The 24330-nt window shown below is 35.9% G+C and overlaps 2 protein-coding genes across 3 annotated transcripts; both read left to right on the top strand.

Annotated features, from left to right (window-relative positions):
* The first annotated feature begins 731 nt into the window (after positions 1-731).
* On the top strand, positions 732-13612 carry ska1 (spindle and kinetochore associated complex subunit 1). Of its 2 annotated transcripts, none has more exons than XM_048173151.1 (7): positions 732-887; positions 1584-1673; positions 2562-2686; positions 2872-2975; positions 3149-3289; positions 12458-12627; positions 12896-13612. In XM_048173151.1, the coding sequence occupies exons 2-7, from the start codon at positions 1586-1588 to the stop codon at positions 13042-13044; spliced, it is 777 nt and encodes a 258-aa protein (XP_048029108.1). In that variant the 5' UTR covers positions 732-887; positions 1584-1585; the 3' UTR covers positions 13045-13612. The 2 variants fall into 2 exon arrangements, with proteins under 2 accessions (XP_048029108.1, XP_048029116.1); XM_048173159.1 differs by having other exon boundaries at positions 735-878.
* A 142-nt stretch (positions 13613-13754) lies between these two features.
* slc2a11l (solute carrier family 2 member 11, like) lies at positions 13755-23270 on the top strand. Its single transcript, XM_048173139.1, has 12 exons — positions 13755-13923; positions 13999-14097; positions 14349-14509; positions 16041-16165; positions 16255-16384; positions 16558-16706; positions 19183-19373; positions 19636-19746; positions 19876-19977; positions 22200-22275; positions 22385-22512; positions 22967-23270. Exons 1-12 carry the CDS (start codon positions 13900-13902, stop codon positions 23183-23185), a joined length of 1515 nt encoding a protein of 504 aa, XP_048029096.1. The 5' UTR covers positions 13755-13899; the 3' UTR covers positions 23186-23270.
* The last annotated feature ends 1060 nt before the right edge of the window (positions 23271-24330 follow it).

Below are 24330 nucleotides of genomic sequence, written 5' to 3'. Positions count from 1 at the left end.
GACTAACAGTCCAATCCAAACACTGATTCTTTGGGAAATCTCAAAAATAAAGGTGCTTTATTTGCATTTATGGTTCCATAAAATACTTTTGATATCCATGGAACTTTTCCATCACACAAAAGTTTCTTTATAATAATAGAATGTTCTTCACACTAAAAAAATGGTTATCTATGGCATCGCTGCAAAAACCCTATTGGAACCTTATTTGTAAGATATTTTTAGGTGCAGACACAAATGTGTTTTTACACCCATGGGTCAATCATCTAAAAACCAAACAACCTCTGTAAAGATATGATATGATGGTCAAGACTAAAAAAAAAGCATAATTACTCACCATTTTAAGTTAATAAATAAATAAAAACGCTGTAAAACACACCACAGCATGTGTGAAGCTGTTGAAATATTGGAAGAAGATCTTCAGGTATCTGAAAAAAAACGCATGTAGCATTTCAAAAAAAAAGTGTTAAGCCTAAATTAATCAAATTTTTAAAATGCACATTTCAGTTATTTAATTCACAGTAATATAAAGACATATTTGATGAAGTTCAGAAAACCCTAACATACAAATATATATTGCACAGCATTAACAAAATCGGAGAAAGAAGACTTAATAATTAGATGTTAAATCAAGATTGAGCCAGTATTAGAAAAAATACAATAAAAATAATTAAAATAACATCGAATTTAAAATAGTCTAATCAGAAATTACAAGTTTTTGCCGTGAATTTGTGAGAGATGCTGAAGAGTTTCTCTCTGCCGAAAGTGTGTGGACGAATCACAAACTAGTACCTTCTGCGCGTGCGTGTGTTTAAACGTTGGCGCGATCTGACTTCATATCCCTTTCTGAAATATATATTGATCAATCCCATAAAAAACAGGTAGGACAGGTAAGTATCATTAATTGTACTTATATTTTCTTTGTAAACTGATAATGTTGTCGATTTATCCACATCCGTGTCGTTAGATTGAGACCAATACAAAACGCGACTGTCCTTTTAGTTTATTTAATGTTTACACTGATGAAGAAGAAGTGTTTGTGAACCATGTTTATGTCTGTAACGAATCATTTAGACAGAAGAAGAACTGTTAAACGGTGTTATAGGTGTGCAGTACGGTCTGGCAGTCACTAGGTTTGTTGTTGTTGTTAAGCTGTTCAACCTGCGCGATATGCGTCAAGTCACGTCATATGTGAGTTCATCATCAAGACAAACAAAAATAAATGAGGAAGAACAAATGATAAAGCCTTCCATGAAAGCTTTAATTGTAAACATTTCGGCCTTATCAAGAGTTGATATAATTTGAATTGTGACATGCCTTGTGTACTTGCATTCTGCAGGGTTGCTAAGACGATGCTAAGATTTTATCAGTGTTTGTTAATGTGCTCTGAGTGGTTGCTGGGTTATTGGTGTTTAGAGTGGTGGCTGTTGCTAAGGTGTTCTATGTGGTTGCTAGGACGTTGCTACGAATATCTGTCTTGTTCTTAGGGTGTTGCTAGGTAGAGGAGTAACACAGTCCTAAACATGGCCTGTCTTTGAAAATATATGTTCTTGTTGACCTCTAATCTTTTTATCTCCTTTTTAAAGAAATGAATCACTGTGAGCTTGAAGAAGTGACACAACATATTAACAACAAAATTTCCATGATTAAAAGACTCCTGGAGCTTCGAGCTGTTGGTAAGCTGCATTTACTGTACCTGTTACTAGTGATGCACTGAAATATATTTTATTTTACAAAAAAAAAACTTTTAATTTAGCTGAAAAATGAAAATAAAGTATTGCTTATTAAATTGGGGTACCTGAACTCCCTATGCTGTTCAGTGTCATGTTCTCAGGTGATAAATTTAACCAGTCATAGTAAAGTTATTCGGCAATGAGCTGCCTCTCAAATATTTTAGCCAAACACGTTTTACATATTACATCATTTTCATTCATGGTGAAGTGTGTCCAAACTGCTGACAGTCAAAACATGCCAGCGGAGAAACGCTAAAAGTCTATAGACCCGTTTCACATTTCCAGGTTTCTCGGAAGCAGAAGTCGTCATAGTTGGGTAAACTTTTATAGCAGTGAATGAGAGACTTCATTAAATATATTTTTTGTTTTTCTGTTTGCGCAAATGGCAAAAGAAAAACTCCACAATATTGTTTTCACAACTTTCAAAAAGAGGAAAAAAATAGAGAGCGATGGATAACGGCAGTCAGAAGAGTGAAAGATGTCAGTTTTCACGTCACTCCATATAGCCGCTGTATCAGAAACACCCTCACAGCAGCGTTAACTAGTTTTTTTGTAATTTGATGCAAAGGTAATATAGTATAGTGTTATAAATGTACATAGTCTGTAAAACGGGTCTATTAAACATCACTATTTAGGCCCTCCAAAATTGAAAATGATTTTCTTTTGCTGTTTTGGCTGAATGTTTTGGGTGCTGAAATTTCAGTGCATCTTTTCGCGTTAATCTGATGTAATGAATGAGTTCGCAACCTGACTTATATTTTGTAATTTTAGATTATGTTCCTTGTTGGTGGAATGATTTGTTATGGTATGTCTCATGTGAATTTTCTTTAGCAAAAGATCCAGACAAACGGGGGACCCTTCTCAAAATTGAGCAAGAAGTCACTGCCATCAATGAGCTTCTTGATCGCTTTGAGAGATATGTGGGCCAGCAGAGAGACTTGCTGAAGCATTTGAAGGTGTCTGTAATATTTTCATTAATATTTATTTATTTTGTAGATAATATCTGTATTTGTAACATTAGTGATGGGAGAAACTGAACTTTTTCTGAATCAATTAAACCAAATTTTGAAAGCGCATATGTTCAAAGCTATATATTTTGTTCTCTTTTTTTTTATGAATCTTTTAATAATTTTTCTAACAGGATCTAGAAGGGTTTTTCCAGGAGGACGTACAGGATGCCCATCACCTCAAGAACAACACCCCTCCGCACATGCCCAAAAGAGGCCAACAAGCAGCTCCGCAAGGGTATTTCCTATTTTTGTGTCTTTTTCCTAGCTATCCCACAGTGGGATGGTGTCTAATTCAGTTTGCTTCATCATTAGGAAGCACCACAAAAATCTCAAAAAGATAAAGCCTCAGCCAGCTTCTGTTTGACTGAAACTGATGAGTTTGGCTTTTTTTTCTTTTTTTGTCTTCAGAGGAGGACAGGTGGCAGTTCAGAGCAGGCAGACAGATGCGCCTCCCGCCCCTCAGGAACAGGTGCCGCCCAGAAAACCTCAGCGCAACCAGATCAAAGAGATGGAGTTCATTACCGTCCCAGAGTTTGACAGCATACCACCGTGAGTCCTTCCACAAATGTCTAAACAAACTCTGTGAGCAAATATAGTAAAGAACAGTAAACAATAACTGTGTTCCAAAACACCAGTGAGCCGCCTACCTAGACAGCATAGAGAATTACTCATGTGAAGTTTGTTCCGAAAGGTAGGCTACCTTCTGAGATACTAGGCTTGTTCGACTTCATGCGTTGCCGCAAAGATCGGCTGCCGCCTTAAAATTACATGTGCCATCAAAATACCGTGAGAGCAAAACGGGACGTTAGGTCAGCATAGGTCAGGTGCTGCAGTTGCTCAAAATCGGCTGCGAAAGCCTTGATGACGACACACTTTATTCTCATTGGTCAGATTCTGTGAGGACAAGGACAACGTGTGTTGCTTGTTGTTTCTTAGACAAGTTCCTGTATTTAACCAATCTTGATATTAAATATCTGATATTCAAAACATGGGAATTTCAATCGCATCTACTTCTTCGGCTACAATAAACGCAAAAATCACGTGGTCTGCCATGAATGACGTTGTTTCAGCACACTAAGGAAAGCACAAAGTGTCCGACCTGACAGCCGTCTCTGTACTCCTTCCCCACCTGCAACTGGCAGATCTCACCAGCCTGTGGCAGGCTAGTGTAGTTCTTCTCGAACAAGCCTATTGTCTGTTGACAATCCCAGAATGCACTGCGATGAGTTTTTTTTGTTCAGTTCCAAAAATGTATGAAAAATCTATTTACAAATGGACTATTTTAACAAATATTTATGCGTCCTATACAATTTTATGCTGATTATGGGGCCGTTCACATATTGCGTGCTTAAAGGATTAGTTCACTTTTAAATAAACTTTTGCTGATAATTTACTCACCCCTATGTCATCCAAAATGTCCATGTCTTTCTTTCTTCAGTCGAAAAGAAATTAAGGTTTTTGATGTAAACATTCTAGGATTTTTCTCCATATCATTCATTTCAATGGGCACCAAACGGTTGAAGGTCCAAATGGCAGCTTCAGTGCAGCTTCAAAGGGCTTTAAACGACACCAGACGATACCAGACGATGAATAAGCGTCTTATCTAGCGAAACGATCGGTCATTTTAAAAAAAAAACGAAAAAGTTTAAGTTTTATAAGCACAAATGCTGGCTTTGCTCTTTTCTCCGATGCGCGTTCGTGATGTCACGTAATACGCAATTACGTTTAAAAGGTCACGGGTGACGTAGGCGTAGCAACCACAGTTTCATTCGTTCTGGATTGTGTATTGGAAATCTATGAAAAGTCACAAATTTCTGTCCTGACAAAAAAATTCTTTTAGGCTTTCTAATATTAAAACACCCAGGATACGCACACCTTTCAAGCGTGAGTTTAAAATATTCTAACTGACCGCCAGAGTGAGTTTTTTTTTAAGGCGACCCTTATTTTAGAACGTTTGCCCTTATTGTTTCCATGGCGACGCGTGCGTGTCACGAGCGCTGAACGTAGCCACAATAACACTGTATGAGAGATGGATCACTATTATTTTGTTTTTCCTTTTTTATTTAAAATATTCGCAAACTTGCTTACATGTCTTCAACTATATGATATTCCGATTCTCAAATATGTGTGAGTGAGTGTGTTTTGTCGTTTAAAAACCTTTATAAATGATCTTTATCTTATGTCTATAATGCGAGATGGCGCCGCCATCTTAGTTTGCACTGCAGTTCACAGAGTTCTGTCAGTCTGATTTACAGCAGGTGAATACATCAGTTTCTCCTGAAATATATGCAAGTAAGTGGCTGGTGAACTGGAAGAATAAGAGAGTAAACTTTATAGTTACTTAGACCCATTATGTGTATCTGATATGAATAAATGTCGGCAAATTATATTTGAATTCACTGTTTATTGATGATTCCACTGACGTCTGACATCAGTGTGTATTTTATAAACTCCAAATGTATTGTTTAATGGTGCTTATGCGTATTTAAATGTCTGAAACCTTAAAAGAAACATGTGGCTGAAAACACTGCATAGCTGTGATGACAAGAGAGCGCGCGTCCGTCTCGCAGCCAGAGCGCGAAAGCACAGTTTGAATCTAGCAGTTATGTGACGTCGCTGAACATTCTAAATCCCATATGTGGAACCGTATGCCCAGGGGCACAGAAATAAACATCCCATATGTGGGAACGTACCGCTCAAAGGGTTAAACAATAAACTGACACAAAGACATTTGAATATGTGTATACGATCCTCCTTCCGCACATTTGTAATGTAAACACTGACTCGGTCTTCCGGCAAGATGGCGAGCTAGGCGCACATGTTTTACTGAGCTCTGGCAAAATAATTTAAATTTGTATGTTTTATTGACGCCTTCCCATAAACCAGCCTCAGAAACTTAAGTAACATTTTAAATACGCTCTTTTGCGTTCATTTGTTTCTTTTGATACGACCGAGTTTAGCTAATTGAACAAGTTAACTTTTATGTGAACATGACGCAGTTAGCAAACAGAGCCCAAAGTGTACCCATGGAAACGGATCACATTTATAGCCAAGAGAACACCAAGGAAAGAAGACGGGATGCTTCACACATTACTCCAACCAAAACTCTACAAAAAAAGGCGAAATCAAACGACAGTGACATCTCCAATGCAGCCTTGCTACAGGCAATTAACTCCTTAGATAACTCCGAGATTTGACTCTCAAAATAACTCCTTAACTGTGAGGTTTGATTCTCAAGACAGAAAGTTGGAGGACATCGCAGACAAAATAAGACAAAACAGCATCATGATTGTGACAATCTCCAAATCGGTGGAGTTTAATGCTACAGAAATTAAGGAGTACAAGCAAAAATGTGGCATCTTGGAAAAGCAAACAGAGGTTCTTGTGAAATCCAACAAGGAGTTAAAATTGAAGACGGCAGACAATAATTTGTCCCAAAACAAACTTTTAATTTCAGAAATATCACTGATATTAGAGGAAATGAAAACAAAATATGCCACTGATTTTATTATATTGGGTGGTGACTTTAATATGGTGTATGATGAGTGGTTAGATAGGTCACCAACTAAATATAATGAGAATCATTACAATTCACTATTATTACACTTTTGTAATAATCAAGGTTTAATAGATCCCTGGCGTGAATCAAACCCCTATCTAAGACAGTTTTCTTGGTTCAAACCTGATGCGTCTAGCAAGTCCCGAATTGACTTTTGGTTAATTTCTCATAGCTTTTTGCCTTATCAAACTATATCTAATATATCAGCAGCTCCCCTAACGGATCACTGTTCAATTGAATTGATGATAAATCATAAAAATAAACCATTCCGTAACAAAGGTTATTGGAAGTTTAACTCTAACCTTCTTGGAAATGAAAGTTATGTGCAATTGGTCAAAGATATTATTTTAAATATTATTAATGAAAATAGTCTGGTTTCCTGGATAAATAAATGGGAATTCTTTAAATACAAACTTTGCCAATTATCTATTTCATATAGTAAACAGCTAAACAAATCTTATATTTTAAAAGAGACCTCTATTATCAAAGAAATAAATGAATATTCTAACAAATTGAGTTTGACAGAAGATGATCGATCAAGATTGTTACTTTTGCAATCACAGTTGGATGAAATCTATATGAGAAAAGCTAAGGGGGCATATATTAGATCAAGGGCTAAATGGATGGAAAAAGGGGAGAAAAACTCAGCTTATTTCTGCAGACTGGAAAAAAAGCGTCAAGAAAGAAACTCTATTAAAACATTAATTATTAATGGAGCAGAGTGTTCTAATACACAATTGATAGCTAAAGAAGTCGCCAACTTCTATCAGGCCTTATATTCGTCATCCTCCTCTATATTAAACCCTAATTCTCTCTTTGAAAAAATTGGACAATTTGTACCTCATATAGATGAACAATTTAAAGAGATATGTGATGCAGAATTAACAATTGAAGAACTTGATTCTGCTGTTATGTGTTTGTCATTAGATAAATCACCTGGCCCAGATGGTATTACGTCTAATTTTTATCGTCATTTTTGGGCCTTATTAAGAGAATTTCTCTTTGCAGCTTTTCAGGAAATGACTAAAACTTTGGTTTTGCCTAGTTCAATGAGACAAGGGCTTATCACACTTATTCCCAAACCAGGAAAAGATTGTAGGTTGTTGGACAATTTACGACCTATAACTTTACTAAACAATGACTATAAATTATTAACCCACATATATAATAACCGCTTGAAACACAGCTTATCCACAATTATTGGGGAGACACAAACTGGTTTCATTAAAGGCCGATCTATACATAATAATATTCGATTGGTTCTGGACTTGCTGGAGTATAATCAAGAAATAGAGGATGATGGGGTTATTTTATTTTTAGATTTTTATAAAGCCTTTGATATGTTAGAACATTCTTTTATTTTTAAATGTTTAGAAATGTATGGGTTTGGTGAAAATTTTTGTAATATTATCCAATTATTTTATACAAATACCAATAGCTCAGTTGCCCTACCAACAGGTACTTCACCCAGATTTGATGTCAAGAGAGATGTAAATTATTACCATACATGGATGCCCTCTTAAAACTGTATGTAATATTCCGATTAAGTCAAGTGTCAAATATTTAGGCATAAACATTGCTAAGGACGAGATCTTGATGGAAAAGCAAAATGTTTGGAACAGATGGAATGAATGCAAAGGCAGGCTTGATGCATGGATGCAAAGGGATCTGTCTGTTTTTGGAAGGATTTATTTAACTAAAATGGAAAGTCTTTCTAGGTGTATTTATCCTGCATCTTGTCTCTCTATTTCTAATAGAGCTATTAAAGCCATTAATCAAATCAATTTCAATTTTATATGGAGAAAACGTGTGCACTACATAAAGAGAGCGCAACTTATTCAAGATTACGAAAATGGTGGTTTACAAGCTTTCGACTTTTATTGTATAAATGGGATGTTGAAGGTCAAATGGCTTAGAAATTTTTGTAACAAATGAAACTAGTTTCTGGTTTTGTATTCCCAGAGGTATATTTAGAAAACTGGGTGGAATTGATTTCTTATTGAGATGTGATTTCACTGTTTCCAAACTACCAGTCAAACTATCGACCTTTCACCAGCAGATTTTATTATATTGGAAGTTACTATATAACCACAATTTTACTCCACATAGAATCCCCATATGGAACAATAGATTTATTTTATCTCGGTACAAGTCTCTGTGCATTCTTGAATGGCTTGAAAAAGGTATTTGGTCAGTTCTTCATTTAATGGATGAAAATGGAAGATTGTTATCTTTTAAAGACTTTTGTTTGAAATATAATTTGCTGTGTGAACGTAAACAATTTGAGTTTTAAATGCCATTCCAAAAAGTTTTGTAAATTTGGTACATAACACTTTTATCAACATGCCTGATAGACTTTGTGAACTCCCATCTCTTTTTTTCAATGGTAATGACCTCAGGGCAATGCTTCCCAACAAACTTATTCGCTCTTGTTTCAATTCCATGTTATATCCGACACTTATGTTCCATAACAGTGTTTTGCAAGTTTATGATAAACCATCTGTAAAAAAATTACGAACACAGTATATTAGTTTTCCAGTGGCCCCTAAAGCTAAAGAAACTCATTTTAAAATATTCAGTGGTATATATCCATCTAGTGAATTTTTAAGACAACGTTTTAATTTTGAAGAAAATGCCTGTACTTTCTGTCGAGTTGACATAGAGACAACTGATCATCTTTTTTTTTCTTGTGTGTTTTCAAATATTTTTTGGGAAAATATGTCTTATTGGTTGGAAACAAAGATTCATTCACTGCCCACTTTTGCTAGGAAACATATTATGTTTGGGATGCTATTGGATGATAAAAAAAATGAATTTTTTATTAATGTAATGTTGATTCTGGGAAAAATTTTCATTCATAAATGCAAATGTATGAAGACGAAACCTTATTTTTCTGTATTTAAAAGAGACTTTGTTTGTAATTACCTTCCATCATTGAAATGTATGAAAATGAATAAGGCCCAGAAACTCGCTAGAATAATAAGAGACTTTGATCTCTTAGAAGAAGAATGAAGAGACCCCTTCTTATTTTTATTTTATTTTATTATTATTTTTTTTTTTTTTAAAAGATATGTAATTTTGTTTTATTAATATTTATTTAACTGATATGTGCCTTGCTTGATACTCTATTATTATTATCATTCTTGTTAATGCCATTGTAGGTGTATATTTTGTTTCTTTTGTTCTGATGTTCAATTAAAAAAAAAAAAAAACGATGTCATGACAAATCCAAAAAAAAAAAAAAAATGTAAACACTGACTCGATACTTCCGCCTACGTCAACCGTGACCTTTTCAACGTAATTGCGTATTACGTGACGTCACGAACGCGCATCGGAGAAAAGAGCAAGGCCAGCATTTGTGCTTATAAAACTTAAACTTTTTTATTTCTTTTTTTAAATGACCAATCGTTTCGCTAGATAAGACCCTTATTCATCGTCTGGTATTGTCTGGTGTCGTTTAAAGCCCTTTGAAGCTGCACTGAAGCTGCCATTTGGACCTTCAACCGTTTGGTGCCCATTGAAATGAATGATATGGAGAAAAATCCTAGAATGTTTACATCAAAAACCTTAATTTCTTTTCGACTGAAGAAAGAAAGACATGGACATCTTGGATGACATAGGGGTGAGTAAATTATCTGCAAAAGTTTATTTAAAAGTGGAGTAATCCTTTAAATTCGCTATTTCAGGCACGTGAAATGTAGGCGTGCTCATAATGGAAGCGACGTGGTCGCAACACGCATACAGTGTGTTTTCCAGGCTCATCGAGATGAAAAATTCTCAACTTTTCAGAATATCCTTTGCTGAAACTTCCTACTCCTCGTGGAGAGCGCAGTTCATGGTTGCATAGCAACGACAGATGCCACTGGAGCGCAAGCACTTTGGAAAGAAAGAGAAAGCGGTGCGGCCACACTTTCCATGCGTTTTTAGATGCGATATGTGAATGGCCCCTATAGCATGCTGTTAGCTTAGCAACATGCTACCCCTAAACTCTATCGAGGGCAACAGTGGCCGTCCATTTACTCTGCGGCCTTGGTTCTGAAAGTATGTTTCCCATAGGGATTTTTAAAAGTCTTTGTTGAAGAGTTATAAGCCATGATGATGACAATTCCATTTTGGCTAGAAAAGTATTGGAAAGTAGTTACCTAATACATCCACTTTAAAGGGTTAGTTCACCCCAAAATGAAAATTACTCACCCTCAAGTTGTTCCAAACCAGTAAGACCTTGTGATAATTATGATATTTTTGATGAAATCCGAGAGGTATATGACTCATCCATAGACAGCAATATAATCACCACTTTCAAGGTTCAAAAAGGTACTAAAGACTTTTTGTGGTCCAAAAACAAAAGAAAATAAAGATTTTATTGAACAGTACCTTCTCTTATGTGTCATTCTCATACGCTGTTTACGTTGAAAATGCTGGCTCAGTGTTGGCCGACGCCTGTTCACGTGAGCAGCACAATGCATGCGTGCGATGCTGACGCAGGAGATGGCCAATACTGAGCCAGCATTTTGAACGTAAACGGCATATGAGAATGACAGAAGAGAAGGTATTGTTAAATGAAGTTGTTATTTTTGTCTTGTTTTGGCACACAAAAAGTATTCTCATCGCTTCATAACATTTAAGGTTGAACCACTGCAGTCACGTCGACTGTTTTAATGATGTCTTTAGTACCTTTCTGGAACTTAAAAGTGGTGGTTAAATTGCTGTCTATGGAGGAGTCGTGTACCTCTCGGATTTCATCAAAAATATCTTCATTTGTGTTCCGAAGATGAATGAAGGTCTTACTGGTTTGGAACAACTTGAGGGTGAGTAATTAATGACAGAATTTTCATTTTTGGGTGAACTAACCCTTTAATCTAGATAACAGAGAAAACATATTTTTCTCTACTTCTCTGCTTCTGTCCACACTGAGACAACTGTTTTTTTTAAAGACGCTGTCCCAAGTGGATAAATTTAAAAATGATGATGCATGCTTAGTCATGTAATGCATATTGAACCAATATATATCTATGTTTATACTGGTATGTGCCTGCTATGTGCTATTCACTTTCATTGTTGCTAATAGGGATGTCATGATACCAAATAGTAGTCTGTACTGATACCACCAAAAGTGCATGATACTTGATACCAAAGTCAAAGGGAAGTCAAAGAGCAAAAAAAAAGAACAGTAATACTTAAACATTAACTCCTTTATTTAAACCTTTCAGGACCTGAATTTCATTTTGGAAAAGGGGGAGGAATTCCCCCGCAGATTACTCTTATTGGGGGGAGGGGGGCCATACAGTAGCATAAATAAATACAATAGAATAAAGATACAAATTAAACAATGCTGTATATTTTTCAGGTAGGACTAACAGTAGTATTAAAGTAAAAATACCACAGAAATTGAATAATCAAATCTAAAATAATAGAATAGCCATAACTGTGTATAAGTTAAATATAGAATATATATTATAAATTTAGAATCCTTATTAAAGCTTTTCTTTTGTTGTTTGATTATCATTACCAGCCAATACTAGACAGTAGCGGGTTTTAAATGCTGCTGTCACAAAGACCTAATGGACAGAGACAATATGCTGTTACACATGCTGTTCACATTCACATAACCAACTGTGCTTATGTGAATATTCACCAAGATTGGCATTTTGACATAACTGTGTGTATTTGAACGTTTATGTGTAATAAGCCGCGGAAATCTGACACTGTTCGGTAATGTTCGGTGCCATCGGTACTTACGGTAATGTAGAAAAACAAGTACCGTCAGGATTTTAAATTGTTGATACCGACTTGGTACTGAAGTATTGGTTCTCATGACAACTGTAGTTTCTAAAGATAAATGTTACATTGTACAATCTTCATATTCCATATTCCTACTTCATATTACATTCCTGCAAAGATCACAGAAAATATAAAAATAAAAATAAGAGATTTTTGCAAAACGCTTAAAACCGTTATTGTGGAGGGAGAGCGTTTTGAAACTAAAATGCAATTTTCAAATGTATCCAGATAATGTGGACGTACCCAATGTAGGCAGTAACACGGAAGAGAGTTCACTTGGTTAATTTGGAACAAGAATGCCACAATTGACCAGAGAACAGCTGTTATGAGGTTCTGTTTTGATTCAGCATCTTTCAACTTCACTTTTGCTGTCACAGGTACATGAAAGGCCGTGTGACGTATGACCAGCTGAACGCAGCAGTGCAAAGCATCAACACAACTGTGACTGCAAAATATAAGATCCTCCATCAGTCAGTCAAAACCATGAACAACGTGTCCCGCTCGCTCCACCAGCGCTTTAAAGACCAAGAGACAAAGGACACCAAGGGTATCACAGTTTTGTCTGTCTGTCTGTTCTGGAGCCACAGCTCACAGGCTTATTTGACCTCATTTAGCTCTGCAGTCCATCATGTATTAACAGTCTTGTCATATTGAGAACTGAGAGTCAGCTGTTTGCTCCAAAAAACTATTAACTCCACGGGCACATGAACTGGTATAACTGCTCTGATAACTAAGGTCATTTATCCTGGTCTGGTGTTTAAAAAGCTCTTATGGGCTGAAAGAGGTCATCCATCAATGCTTTTTGTGTCCCACAGGTCAGTTTTTCATCGTTGAGCAAGACATCAGAGAGTTCGCCCAGTTGAAGGTGGACAAACGGTTTGTGGGCATGTTGAACATGCTACGCCACTGCCAGCGTCTGAAGGAGGTCCGAGGCGGTGGTCTCACACGTTTCATCCTGCTCTAAGGGTCATAGATGGCCACATCACTTTGAATGGAGTTTTAAAAGGCACCGTGCACTAAGGAATATGTTTGTTTGAGAGCTGTTTGTCGTGGAATGATCTTCAGCATCCAAATTGTTTGTCAAATCATTATTATGTACATTAAAACCTGACCGAGAGATGGATTTATGTGTAAAATACGTTCTGTTATTAACTTACCTAAAGAAACTTTCACATTTTTATCTACAACATAAATTACACACAGTTAAACATCAAATGTTGAAACCGTCGTGTGCTCAAATCTAACACAAAAACTCATTATTTTGCTGAACAAATGTCTCTTCATTTAATGTCAACAGACTTAATTTACTCATAAATCCTGTTCTAAAAACCCATTAGATATTCCCAGGAGCACCGCATGACGAATTTGCATTCCAGATCGGCCTACAAATTGACATTGTGAATACACAGTTGATGTTGTAGATGGGTCACTTTATCTGTGATGATGGAATTATAAATTGATTGCTGTATTATTTATATTGGTGGAAAGTGGAAAAATATTGGAGCTCAAATAAAATTGTAGTATTAACCACATCTGAAATGTCAGTATCATTAAAAAAAAATTGGCGAGAGTGCTGTTTTGACATTTTAGTATTATTAATTTTTGAGACACTGCTTCAGTTAACAGTACCTGACGGACGTATGAAGATGAATCCGACTCATCAACTTTACCCCATTTTCACACCAAAAACTCAACCAAGCATGAAAAGTTACACATCAACAGTAAGTTAGACATTTCTGTTCTTGCTTTGTCATCTTCATGCGCTTCTTAAAAAGACATCAAGACTCCATGTAGAGGACACACTGCACTTGCACATACGATGACGGGTGCTTTAAAACAACTGGTATGCTAACTGTTAAATTATGTGATAGTTTGATTGTCCAGTTCATTTTCATCAAAAATCGTTAATTTTTTGCAGGGGAGAAGTCCTGTGCTCGTTGCAGCCATTTTCATATCGGGAATAGGAGGGACCTTCCAGTATGGCTTCAATATCTCCGTCCTGAACTCGCCATCACTTGTAAGTACCTGTGTTGTTTGGTTATAAAGTGTCCTAGGGTGATTTACTGTCTCTCTTGAGCTGCAAATAGGGAGGTTGGAGGTAATCAGCATTAATCACATGCATTTATGCTGCTGTCTTAAGATGAGACATTCCCAAAGGATCAAAGAATCAATACATATCAGAGCTTATGAGTTGGTGTTAACCTGTGAAACGTTGTGGTTCAATAAAATGAAATGAATGACATAATCAACTTGTGCTTACATTGCAAGTTTATTAAAGAGCTGGTGAACAGCACCTGCCAGCAGCGTTATGGCCACTCTCTTGAGCCCTGGGAGCTGTCGCTCATCTGGTCCTTCATTGTGTCCATATACTGCATCGGGGGACTGGCTGGAACCCTGTATGCTGGACATCTGGCAGGCATGTATGGAAGGTAATGGAAGTGAAGTCATCCTAAAATAGAAGACATTTTTGTATTTTGTCCATATAATGAAAGCCAATAGGGTTCAATTTTGTTTTGCAAGATATGGATAAAAACATGCAAAAGAAACATTTAAAAGCATTTATTTGATATAGAATCTATTGAAACATTATAAATGTCTTCGCCATCTCTTATGATCAATTTAATGCATCCTTGCTGAATAAATTATTAATTTTTTTTAAATAACAGTGCAACTATAGGTTAATTTTTAGTTGTTAACACGGATCCTTCCGCAGCCCATTATTCGGCATTTTCACTAGCATCTTTGGTATTGAACATTCTTAGCATGTGAATAAATATCCAAATGTGAGCACTTCAATGAGCAACATGGGCTTTTAATTCCAGAATTGACCTGATATAATGCTAAGGGGGAAAAATACAGCCACTGATATTTCTTTAATCCCTAGATTAAGCCTCTTCAGGTTATGTTCTGTTCCTGTAACCCAGCTGGCAGTGCAAAAAATTTAAAATGTTAACGCTCTGTCATTTTAAAATTCCTTAAATGGATAGTCCATCATTTAGGACCTGTTTACACTAGTGCATTTTTGTTTGAAAAAAAACAAAAACACATAACTTTTGCTATGGTTACGCCTGTCGTTTGCACTACTCTGGCATTTTTGAAAATGCTGGGGTTGCGTTTCAGCATGTAAATAATAACATAGAGACTGAACTGCAATCTTTGCTGGCTTTGTTGTCATTTTTAGCAGCCATTGTGTGGTTAAACTCTGCATTTTTTTTTTTAATACTACAGCTACCTACATGCGCAAGAGGCAACCGTTTACACTTGCACCCGTATGCCCAGTGTGCATGAGCGGTCATGTGACATGCGTTTTTGGTCATGTAGTGTAGATGGAGATTGGATGGAGAACGCTGTTTTAAAATGAAAACGCACTAGAGTAAACGGGGCCTAAGTCACCTTTATGTTACAAACCTGTATGAATTTCTTTTTCTTCCATAGGAAAAAAAAAAGATATTTAGCAGAATGTTCATGCTGCTTTTTTCCATACAATGAAAGTGAAAAGTGACCAGGAGATGACAAGCTCTAAAAATGACAAAATGCACCATAAAATTATTTCATTATATAACTTGTGCACTATATTTTTAATGCATGGCTTCAAAAACATAGTGTATATAGACTACCCTAATCATTATTCACTCTTATTAAATGGTAAAGAGCAGCATGAACATCCTGCCAAACATCTCTTTTTGTGTGTGACAAAAGAAAAAAATAATCATTCGCATTAAACATTTTGCTGGACGATAAAAACCTCTCCAGAACCGACCTTAGCCACCCCTGCTATAGAAGCTTACATGGTGTTAAAAAAAGAAGAAGAAAAAAAGTTACACTGGTTTGAAACAACATAAGAGTGCGTTTCATTTTTGGTAACCATTACATTTTTGGTCAATTTTAAGTATTTAAATTCTTATACAAGGAGCAGCGATTAAGTGTGTTTTGTACAATGTGTGTTTTAACCCTTCATAGGAAGACAACTCTGCTTTTGAACAATGTGGTGGCAATCTGTGGAGCTGTCCTGATGTTGTTGAGTAAAACCGCCCTCTCGTTTGAGATGATCATGGTGGCACGTGTCCTATACGGCCTCAATGCCGGTGCGTTGAAAAAAATCTGTACATGTATTTTCTTGATTTTTATGTTTTCTTTCTGTATAAACTACTTGAGTGATGTCTGTGCACTGCAGGTGTGAGTTTGACTGTCCACACCATGTATATATTGGAGTGCGCCCCCAAGAGGCTGCGTGGGATGATTGGTGTGTCTGTGGCCTCTTTTGTCTCATTGGGGAAGTTCTTCGGTCAGCTGCTTGGGATTAGGTGGGTCATTAACAGCAGGTTCAACTTGTAACATTTTCTGTTACTTTGGCTGTCCAAAAGAATAGTATGTATATGTCTTCATGTATATGTAAATGTCTTCATCATACTTTTTTTTTTTTTTTGAGATTTAAACTTTAAAACAGTTTTGAGTGTGACGAGTGTGTGTGTGTCAGCGAGGTGTTAGGCACTGAGGAGCGCTGGATCTGGCTGCTGGCCTTCAGTGGGGTGGCTGGTCTCCTGCAGCTGCTAACTCTGCCCTTTCTCCCCGAGTCCCCGCGGTACCTCCTGCTAGAAAAGGCAGACAAACACGGCTGTGAGATGGGTCAGAACCACAGGCACCTTCTTTGACATTTACACATACACTACCAGTAAAATGTTTGGAATATTTACAATTATTAATGTCTTTGAAAGAAGTCTCTTATGTTCACTATAATATAAGGCTATGAAATACAGTAAAAACAGTAATATTGTGAAATATTACAATTTAAAATAACAGTTTTCTATTTGAATATATTTTAAAATGTTATTTATTCCTGTAATTCATTTTCAGCATCATTACTCCAGTCTTTAGTGTCACATGATCCTTTAGAAGTCATTCTAATATGCTGATTTGATGCTCCTTTTATCAATTATTATCAGTCTTCAGTTATTAATAATGGTTCTTATTATTATCAGTTTTGAAAACAGTTGTGTTTCTTAATATTTTTGTGGAAACCATGATACATTTTTTAGGATTCTTTGGTGAATAGAAAATTCAAAAGAACATCATACATTTGGAATAGAAACATTTAAAATACTTTTATTTTCTGTACTAATATTTTGTAACATTATAAATGTCTTTACTGTCACTTGATCAAAGTGTTTATTTCTTTTTCTTTAATCTTAATTTCCCCAAATTTTGAATAATGTATTGGGGTTTCCACAAACATTAAAGGGATAGTTCACCCAAAAATTACAATTCTGTCATCATGTACTCACCCTCAAGTTGTTACAAACTGGTATAAGTTTCTTTGTTCTGCTGAACAAAAGGAAGACATTTTGAAGAATGTTTATAATCAAACAATTGTGGGGCACCATTGACTTTCATAGTATGGGGAAAAAAACTGTTCCTTCCTGTGTGTGTGCGTGTGCGCACGTGCGTGTGTCAGTTACACTCTTGGTTTATAGTTTAACCCTTTCATTGCTGTGTCTTTGTTTTGCCTGCATTAAAGGGTAAGAAATCTCTTAGGCCTTGTCTTTTATCAGTTTGAATATCAAAATAAAGGCATAGAACCTGTTCATTTGTAGTGCACTGTAGGGCAACATAGATTTATATAATTAGTTTAATAATTAGGTTTATTAAAGCTGCCCTAGAACTTTTTTTTAAAGATGTAATATAAGTCTAAGGTGTCCCCTGAATGTGTCTGTGAAGTTTCAGCTCAAAATACCCCATAGATTTTTTTTTTAAATTATTTTTTTTACCTGCCTATTTTGGGGCATCATTATAAATGAGCTGATTCAGTGCTGCTGGCCCTTTAATTGCTCGTGCTCTCCGCCCACGGAGCTCGCGCTTGCCTTAAACAACATAAAAAAAGTTCAAACAGCTAATTTAACCCTCAAAATGGATCTTTACAAAGTGTTCGTCATGAAGCATGTCTAATCGCATAAGTACAGTGTTTATTTGAATGTTTACATTTGATTCTGAATGAGTTTGAGGCTGTGCTCCGTGGCTAAAGCTAACATTACACACTGTTGGAGAGATTTATAAAGAATGAAGTTGTGTTTATGCATTATACAGACTGCAAGTGTTTAAAAATGAAAATAGCGACGACTCTTGTCTCCATGAATACAGTAAGAAACGATTGTAACTTTAACCACATTTAACAGTACATTAGCAACATGCTAACGAAACATTTAGAAATATCACTAAAAATATCGTGTTATCATGAATCATGTCAGTTATTATTTTTCCATCTGCCATTTTTCTCTGTTGTTATTGCTTGCTTACCTAGTCTGTTGATTCAGCTGTGCACAGATCCAGACGTTAATACTGGCTGCCCTTGTCTAATGCCTTTCATAATGTTGGGAACATGGGCTGACATATGCAAATATTGGGGCGTACACCCCGACTTTTACGCATCAGTCGGTGTTATGTTGAGATTCGCCTGTTCTTTGGAGGTCATTTAAACAAATGAGATTTATATAAGAAGAAGGAAACAATGGAGTTTGAGACTCACTGTATGTCTTTTCCATGTACTGAACTCTTGTTATTCAACTATTCCAAGGTAAATTAAATTTTTGAATCTAGGGCACCTTTAAAAAAAAAACTTAAGATAAATACTGCTGGAATATTTAAACGACAACTTCCCACTTACTTGAAATTGTCCTATGACATGAAATTAATCTAAATTTAAATGATCTTGTGAATGTGGCTATTGTGGTTCGCGGTCATATTCGCACCAGTTGGCTGCAGTAAATGTGGCGTATTCAAACAACTTTGACATAGTCTTTTTACATTTACCCGCTTTAAATGCATATTGCCAGTTGTGCACAGTTGCTCTTTAGGTTGCGCCGGGTCTTGTGCAAAATATTTTTAAATTGTAATATTATTTCACAATATTAATGTTTTACTGTATTTTTGATCAAAATAAATGCAGCCTTGGTGAGCACGAGAGACTTATTTCAAAAACATTTTAAAAATCTTACAGACCCCAAACTTTGTGTGTCAAAATGGTATTTGTAGCTCGACACATCACATTCTCTTTAATTGTACAGTGTGTATTCTGACAAGTTGTTTGACAACGTTTGTTATGGCTCAGCTCTACGTAGGCTTTGGGGTGCTAAAAAGGACCCTGGACCAGAGATGGAGGAGATGTTGGCTGAACACGCCACCCTGAAGGGAGTGAAAATCCAGGGGCTCATGGACCTCTTCCTCGACCACAACGTCCGCTGGCAGCTCCTCACCATCCTCGTCACGTTCGTCACTCTGCAGCTCTGCGGCATCAATGCTGTGAGTCACAAAAAAAGACGTGTTGCCACTCGCACCTGCTCAATCTAAAAATGATTGAATCAAGAATGCTTATTTTGTCAAAACACAGAGCCATATGCCACAGTCTGCTCAGGAAACTGATTTCACGCAGCACAGAGATCACATTATGAGAACTTTCTTTTTGAAGAAAGCCACTGTAATTATTTTCATTCAGTTTTCGAAGATGAATAATAGAACTTAAAGATATTGGTATTCAAATGGCCTGTAATTAATGTCTTTGCAGGTCTATCTCTATTCGTTTGATGTGTTTCAAGCTGCTGGTATTGCCAAGGAGGACCTGCGGTATGCCGCCCTGGGGACAGGCCTGTGTGAAGTCTCCACCTCCATTGCTTGTGTGAGCCACGCTTTACCACCTCAACCCAGAGCCCAAATATTTCATCTAAGCTCAAAACATGATGTGACCTGGTTTAAAGGAATCTTCTGTTGGTTTTGTGTGGTTGTTTACGGTGTTATTTTTATCCAGGTGCTGATTATTGAGAGTACAGGGAAGAGAGTGCTTCTCTTTAGGGGTTACCTGTGCATGGCGGCCTCGCTTGCCCTGCTTACAGTCACACTTTACCTTCAGGTCTGGTTATTTTTTTTCAAGTCTCAAGTTTTATTGCCATTATATGCGTTGTGTGGTTAATTATTGAGTGAGAATGCAAGTTATAGTTTGTGTATGGCTAATAATTTAGTTATTAACAAGAAGAGTGCTGTTTGTGATGTGATTTAAATTGCAGCTACATTTAAAGGGATAGTACACCAAAAAAATTAAATAAGTCAGCATTTATTTAATCTCATTCCAAACCCATTTTAGAAAGTTTTGCAGAATATCAAGCTGCTCTTTTTTTCATATAAATGCTAATAATTACATCAAAATGACAAAAAGCATCATGAAATTACAGTATAAGTGGTTCATATAACTCATGCGCTGTACGATCCGTGTCATATTACAGATTTGTGTGAGGAACGGACTGAAATTTAAATCTTTATTCATAGGAAATCTTTGCTACAGCTTTGAAATCTCAGGTTGCTCTTTTTCATTTAATGAAAGTGAATGGGAGCTGGACTGTGTTCCATGTCTTTTGAGTTTTTATATCATTATGCACAGAAAACCTTCACCACAGCTCTCAAATGCCAAGTTGCTCATTGTATGGAAGTAAATGGGGACTGCAGATGTCAAGCTTTAAAAATGACAAAAAAAGTTATAAAAGTACAATGAAAGTACATATACTGATGTGCCTTACTCAATGTCTTTTTAAATCATATGTTAGTTTTGTGTGAGGAACAGGCTGACATTTAAGGCTGTTATTCACAGAAAACCACCAAATTTCTGCTTGCTCTTTTAATATAATGAAAGTGAATGGGGACTAGAGCTGTCAATCTCCAAAATGACTAAAACGTCTCAAAGTATAATATTATTCCATGTATTCTGTGATCACATGCTTGTTCGGTAACACTTTACTTGAAGGGGTGTGCATAAGACTGACATGACACCTTCATAATTATGACATGACACGTGTCATGAATATGAAGGAGGTTTTATGAATGTTTATGACAACTGTGATTAAGTGTCATTCGCTCAATTATGTCATTTTTAATGCAAAGATGACATTGTTTGAGATGTCTTTGTTATGACAACTTGACATAAACCAATACATCATAACCTGTCAGTGTCTTTGTCATGACAACTTGACATCATTTAGCTTTATGGGTTAACATTACATTAAACTGTCATGTGGTTGGTTTTGACATTGGCTGTCATGAGGCCATTATAATAGTGTCATAAATATGTATTTTGAGCTCAACTACAGTGGTACAAATTGAACTTGTCATTAAAATGTCATTAAGTGACAATACTCTGACAAATAATTTTATAACAGCGTCATGAATATTTTTCATTTATAGACAGATAATAGACAATTTCAAATTTTGTAAAAAAGATGACACTGTTATAAAATAATGGTAACACTTTATTTTAGGGTCTTTTAACTAGTTGCTTATTACTATTAGCATTCATATGGCTAAAATATTGGCTATTTATTAGTACTTATGCCTTATTCTGCATGACCTTATTCTACATTCCTAATCCTACCCAATACCTAAACCTAACAATTAACTATAATAAGCAGTAAATTAAGAGTTTATTGAGGGAAAAGTCATAGTTAATCGTTTATATATGTGTTCCCTATACTGAAGTGTTACCAAAATAATGTAATGTAATGTTAACCCATAAAGCTAGGTAGTTTTTTTAAGTTTGATAATTAATCTGCTATGTCATGTTTATGACAGGTTATGATGTTTTGCTAATGTCAAGTTGTCATGACAAAGACACTGACAGGTTATGATGTGTTGGTTTATGTCAAGTTGTCGTAACAAAGACATCTCAAACAATGTCATCTTTGCATTAAAAATGACATAATTGAGCGAATGACATTTAATGACAATTGTCATAAACATGCATAAAACCTCCTTCATATTCATGACACGTGTCATGTCAAGATTATGAGGTGTCATGTCAGTCTTATGCACACCCCTTCAAGTAAAGTGTTACCGATTGTTCTGTGTGAGGAACAATCACAATTGAACTCATTATTCACAGAAATCCTTATACATATCTACATATTTATAGTTTCATTAAAGTAAGAATGTCATATGGGTATTGAACAGTCATTTTAATTGGATTATTTCTATAGACAAATCAGGCAAAAAAACAAATGAATGAGCATTAAATGAAATGAGATTTTATGACTAACAAGCCACTGTTTATATTACATGAAACTGTTCATGAGTCTGGCTTTGTTATAGGACTTTGTATCCTGGATGCCATATTGCAGCATGGTCCTTATTTTCAGCTACATTTTCTTCTTCTCTAGTGGGCCAGGTACATCCACACATTTTTCTCTTATTGTGTGATGTTCAGAATACATTTCAGACTCTTGTTTGTGGCTCTGTTGTCTCAAAAATACTCTTGTGAATTCTCTCTTCCACAGCCGGTGTGACAGCACCACTTCCTGGTGAGATTTTCACACAGTCTTATAAACCTCCAGCGTTCATGGTGGCTTGCATCCTCAACTGGGTCGGACTCTTCCTAGTGGGCATGTTGTTTCCTCTTATAGTGGTGAGCTGGTCCACTTTAATAATTTTAATAGTTGTATGACCTATTTTTTGCTAAGAAGTAACACAAGCAGAAACTACATAATTTTAAGCATTTTTCAAGTGTAATCTCACATGAGATAAAGTCTCTACTCATGTTAGTAGCCTGATAAAAACATGAAGTGGGTTTCCTTATGAATGCTGCCATTTTTAGATCACATGACCATTTGAATACTACTCACTTTATTTGGTTACTCCTCTTGTTATCCAACACTTTCACTTATCATGGCTTAATGTGAACAGTGCATTTCAACAGTAGAATCTGTAACTGAAAAAAGGTGCTTTTACATACATCCACACCACTAGGTGTCAGTATAAGTGTAAGATGACTTAAAAATATAGAGCGCACCTTTGAAAACATGCATATTTGCAATGTTATTTAGTTGTTTTTTTTTTACTAATGTATTTCTCCATTGCAGGAGCATTTGGATTATTTCTGCTTCCTCATATTTTTTGTGTTCTGCTTCCTCTCTGGTGTTTTTGTGTGGTTCCACGTGCCTGAGACAAAGAATAAAACTGTTCTTGAGATCACAGAAGACTTTAAGAGAATGCACCAGAAACGCAGACACTCACTACAGTCCAAACTGAGCTCAATACACATCAACGATATCCAGACCACCATATCTACCAAGCTTTAGCGCCAGAATCAGTCATGTAGTCAGATCAAAAGGTGACCAATAAAAAGTTATTTCACACCCAATATTCATTCTTTGTTTTGATGGCTGATGACTCTGTGATCTGTTTGTGTATTCTGTTGGTGATATCAAGTGTAAGCCACGTCCCATTTGTAAACTCAAAATCTAATTTCAATTAGAGGCGTACTGAATGTTGAATCAATATATTTGTACTTTGTCATGGTAAGAGACACCAATTCAGGTTTGGCCTGATACAATTGTTGTGGTGCAATGGCTTTATTGACATTGTTCCTTGAATGGTTCAGAAGAGTGATTAGTACGCCTCGAGTATCTGTTGAGTCCTCAGAGGTGTGTTGACCTCTTACCACACCATAAAACTCAAAGTAAATATTGGGCTCCACCAAAATGACTATATAATGTGTCATCTCACATAACCTCCTGAGACCCAAGCATAGACTTTTGTCCACTGTAGTGGATGTTATATTTTAGCAAATTTCTCTGACACTGTATGTGTCACAGTTTTAACTCAGGAGTCCTGTAAAGAGCAGAGATTTCAGAGATACCAAATGTTTGGAAGTTTCACTGACAACTCTCTCTCTCTCTCTCTCTCCTTGGTATTTAATTATGACTGATATTGATTGAGTGATCAAATTAAGCACTCTTATGGAAATATAATATTTTGTAATTATCATTTAAATCTGACTAATTTTCAAATAGTTTGTCATAAATCAATATCTCAGGAAATGTTATGAGGTTTCAAATCAGAATATGACTTTCTGTTACCAAAAAGGACATCAGACATTTTGGGAGACGCAACAAGTGAATAAGGAAATAAATTATATATCAATATTCCAATGAAATATTGGATATTCTTATGAAAATGTTGCCAATTATTACTCCCATTAGTACACTTCTTTTTTTCATTACATGTTGCTTCAAGAACACATTAATATGCAAATTAGATACAGTGTATCAATGCATTGTATAGAATGGAAAAACCCGCTTATGGCCATTTTACACACGTATCGCATGAAGTAAAATAGTATACCAAATCATTCTGGTATTTTTCATAACAGTTGAGAATCATCTTTATACAATGTTTGGTTAAAGAGAAGCTTGAAACCTAAAAAAAATGATTGGTGAATAAA

This window comes from Megalobrama amblycephala, linkage group LG2 (genome assembly GCF_018812025.1).
Source record: "Megalobrama amblycephala isolate DHTTF-2021 linkage group LG2, ASM1881202v1, whole genome shotgun sequence".
Taxonomy (NCBI): Eukaryota; Metazoa; Chordata; class Actinopteri; order Cypriniformes; family Xenocyprididae; genus Megalobrama; species Megalobrama amblycephala.
This window is presented reverse-complemented; position numbering and strand designations above follow the sequence as displayed.

What these genes read in the sequence shown, in the direction of transcription:
- slc2a11l (XM_048173139.1), top strand. Translation starts at nt 13,900, where the DNA reads ATGACGGGTGCTTTAAAACAACTG. An exon ending in CCTATACGGCCTCAATGCCG is followed by an intron (nt 16,166 to 16,254) that starts GTGCGTTGAAAA and finishes TGTGCACTGCAG; the next exon opens with GTGTGAGTTTGACTGTCCAC. An exon ending in TCTCCACCTCCATTGCTTGT is followed by an intron (nt 19,747 to 19,875) that starts GTGAGCCACGCT and finishes ATTTTTATCCAG; the next exon opens with GTGCTGATTATTGAGAGTAC.
- ska1 (XM_048173151.1), top strand. Translation starts at nt 1,586, where the DNA reads ATGAATCACTGTGAGCTTGAAGAAGTGACACAACATATTAACAACAAA. An exon ending in CAACAAGCAGCTCCGCAAGG is followed by an intron (nt 2,976 to 3,148) that starts GTATTTCCTATT and finishes TTTTGTCTTCAG; the next exon opens with AGGAGGACAGGTGGCAGTTC. An exon ending in AGAGACAAAGGACACCAAGG is followed by an intron (nt 12,628 to 12,895) that starts GTATCACAGTTT and finishes TGTGTCCCACAG; the next exon opens with GTCAGTTTTTCATCGTTGAG.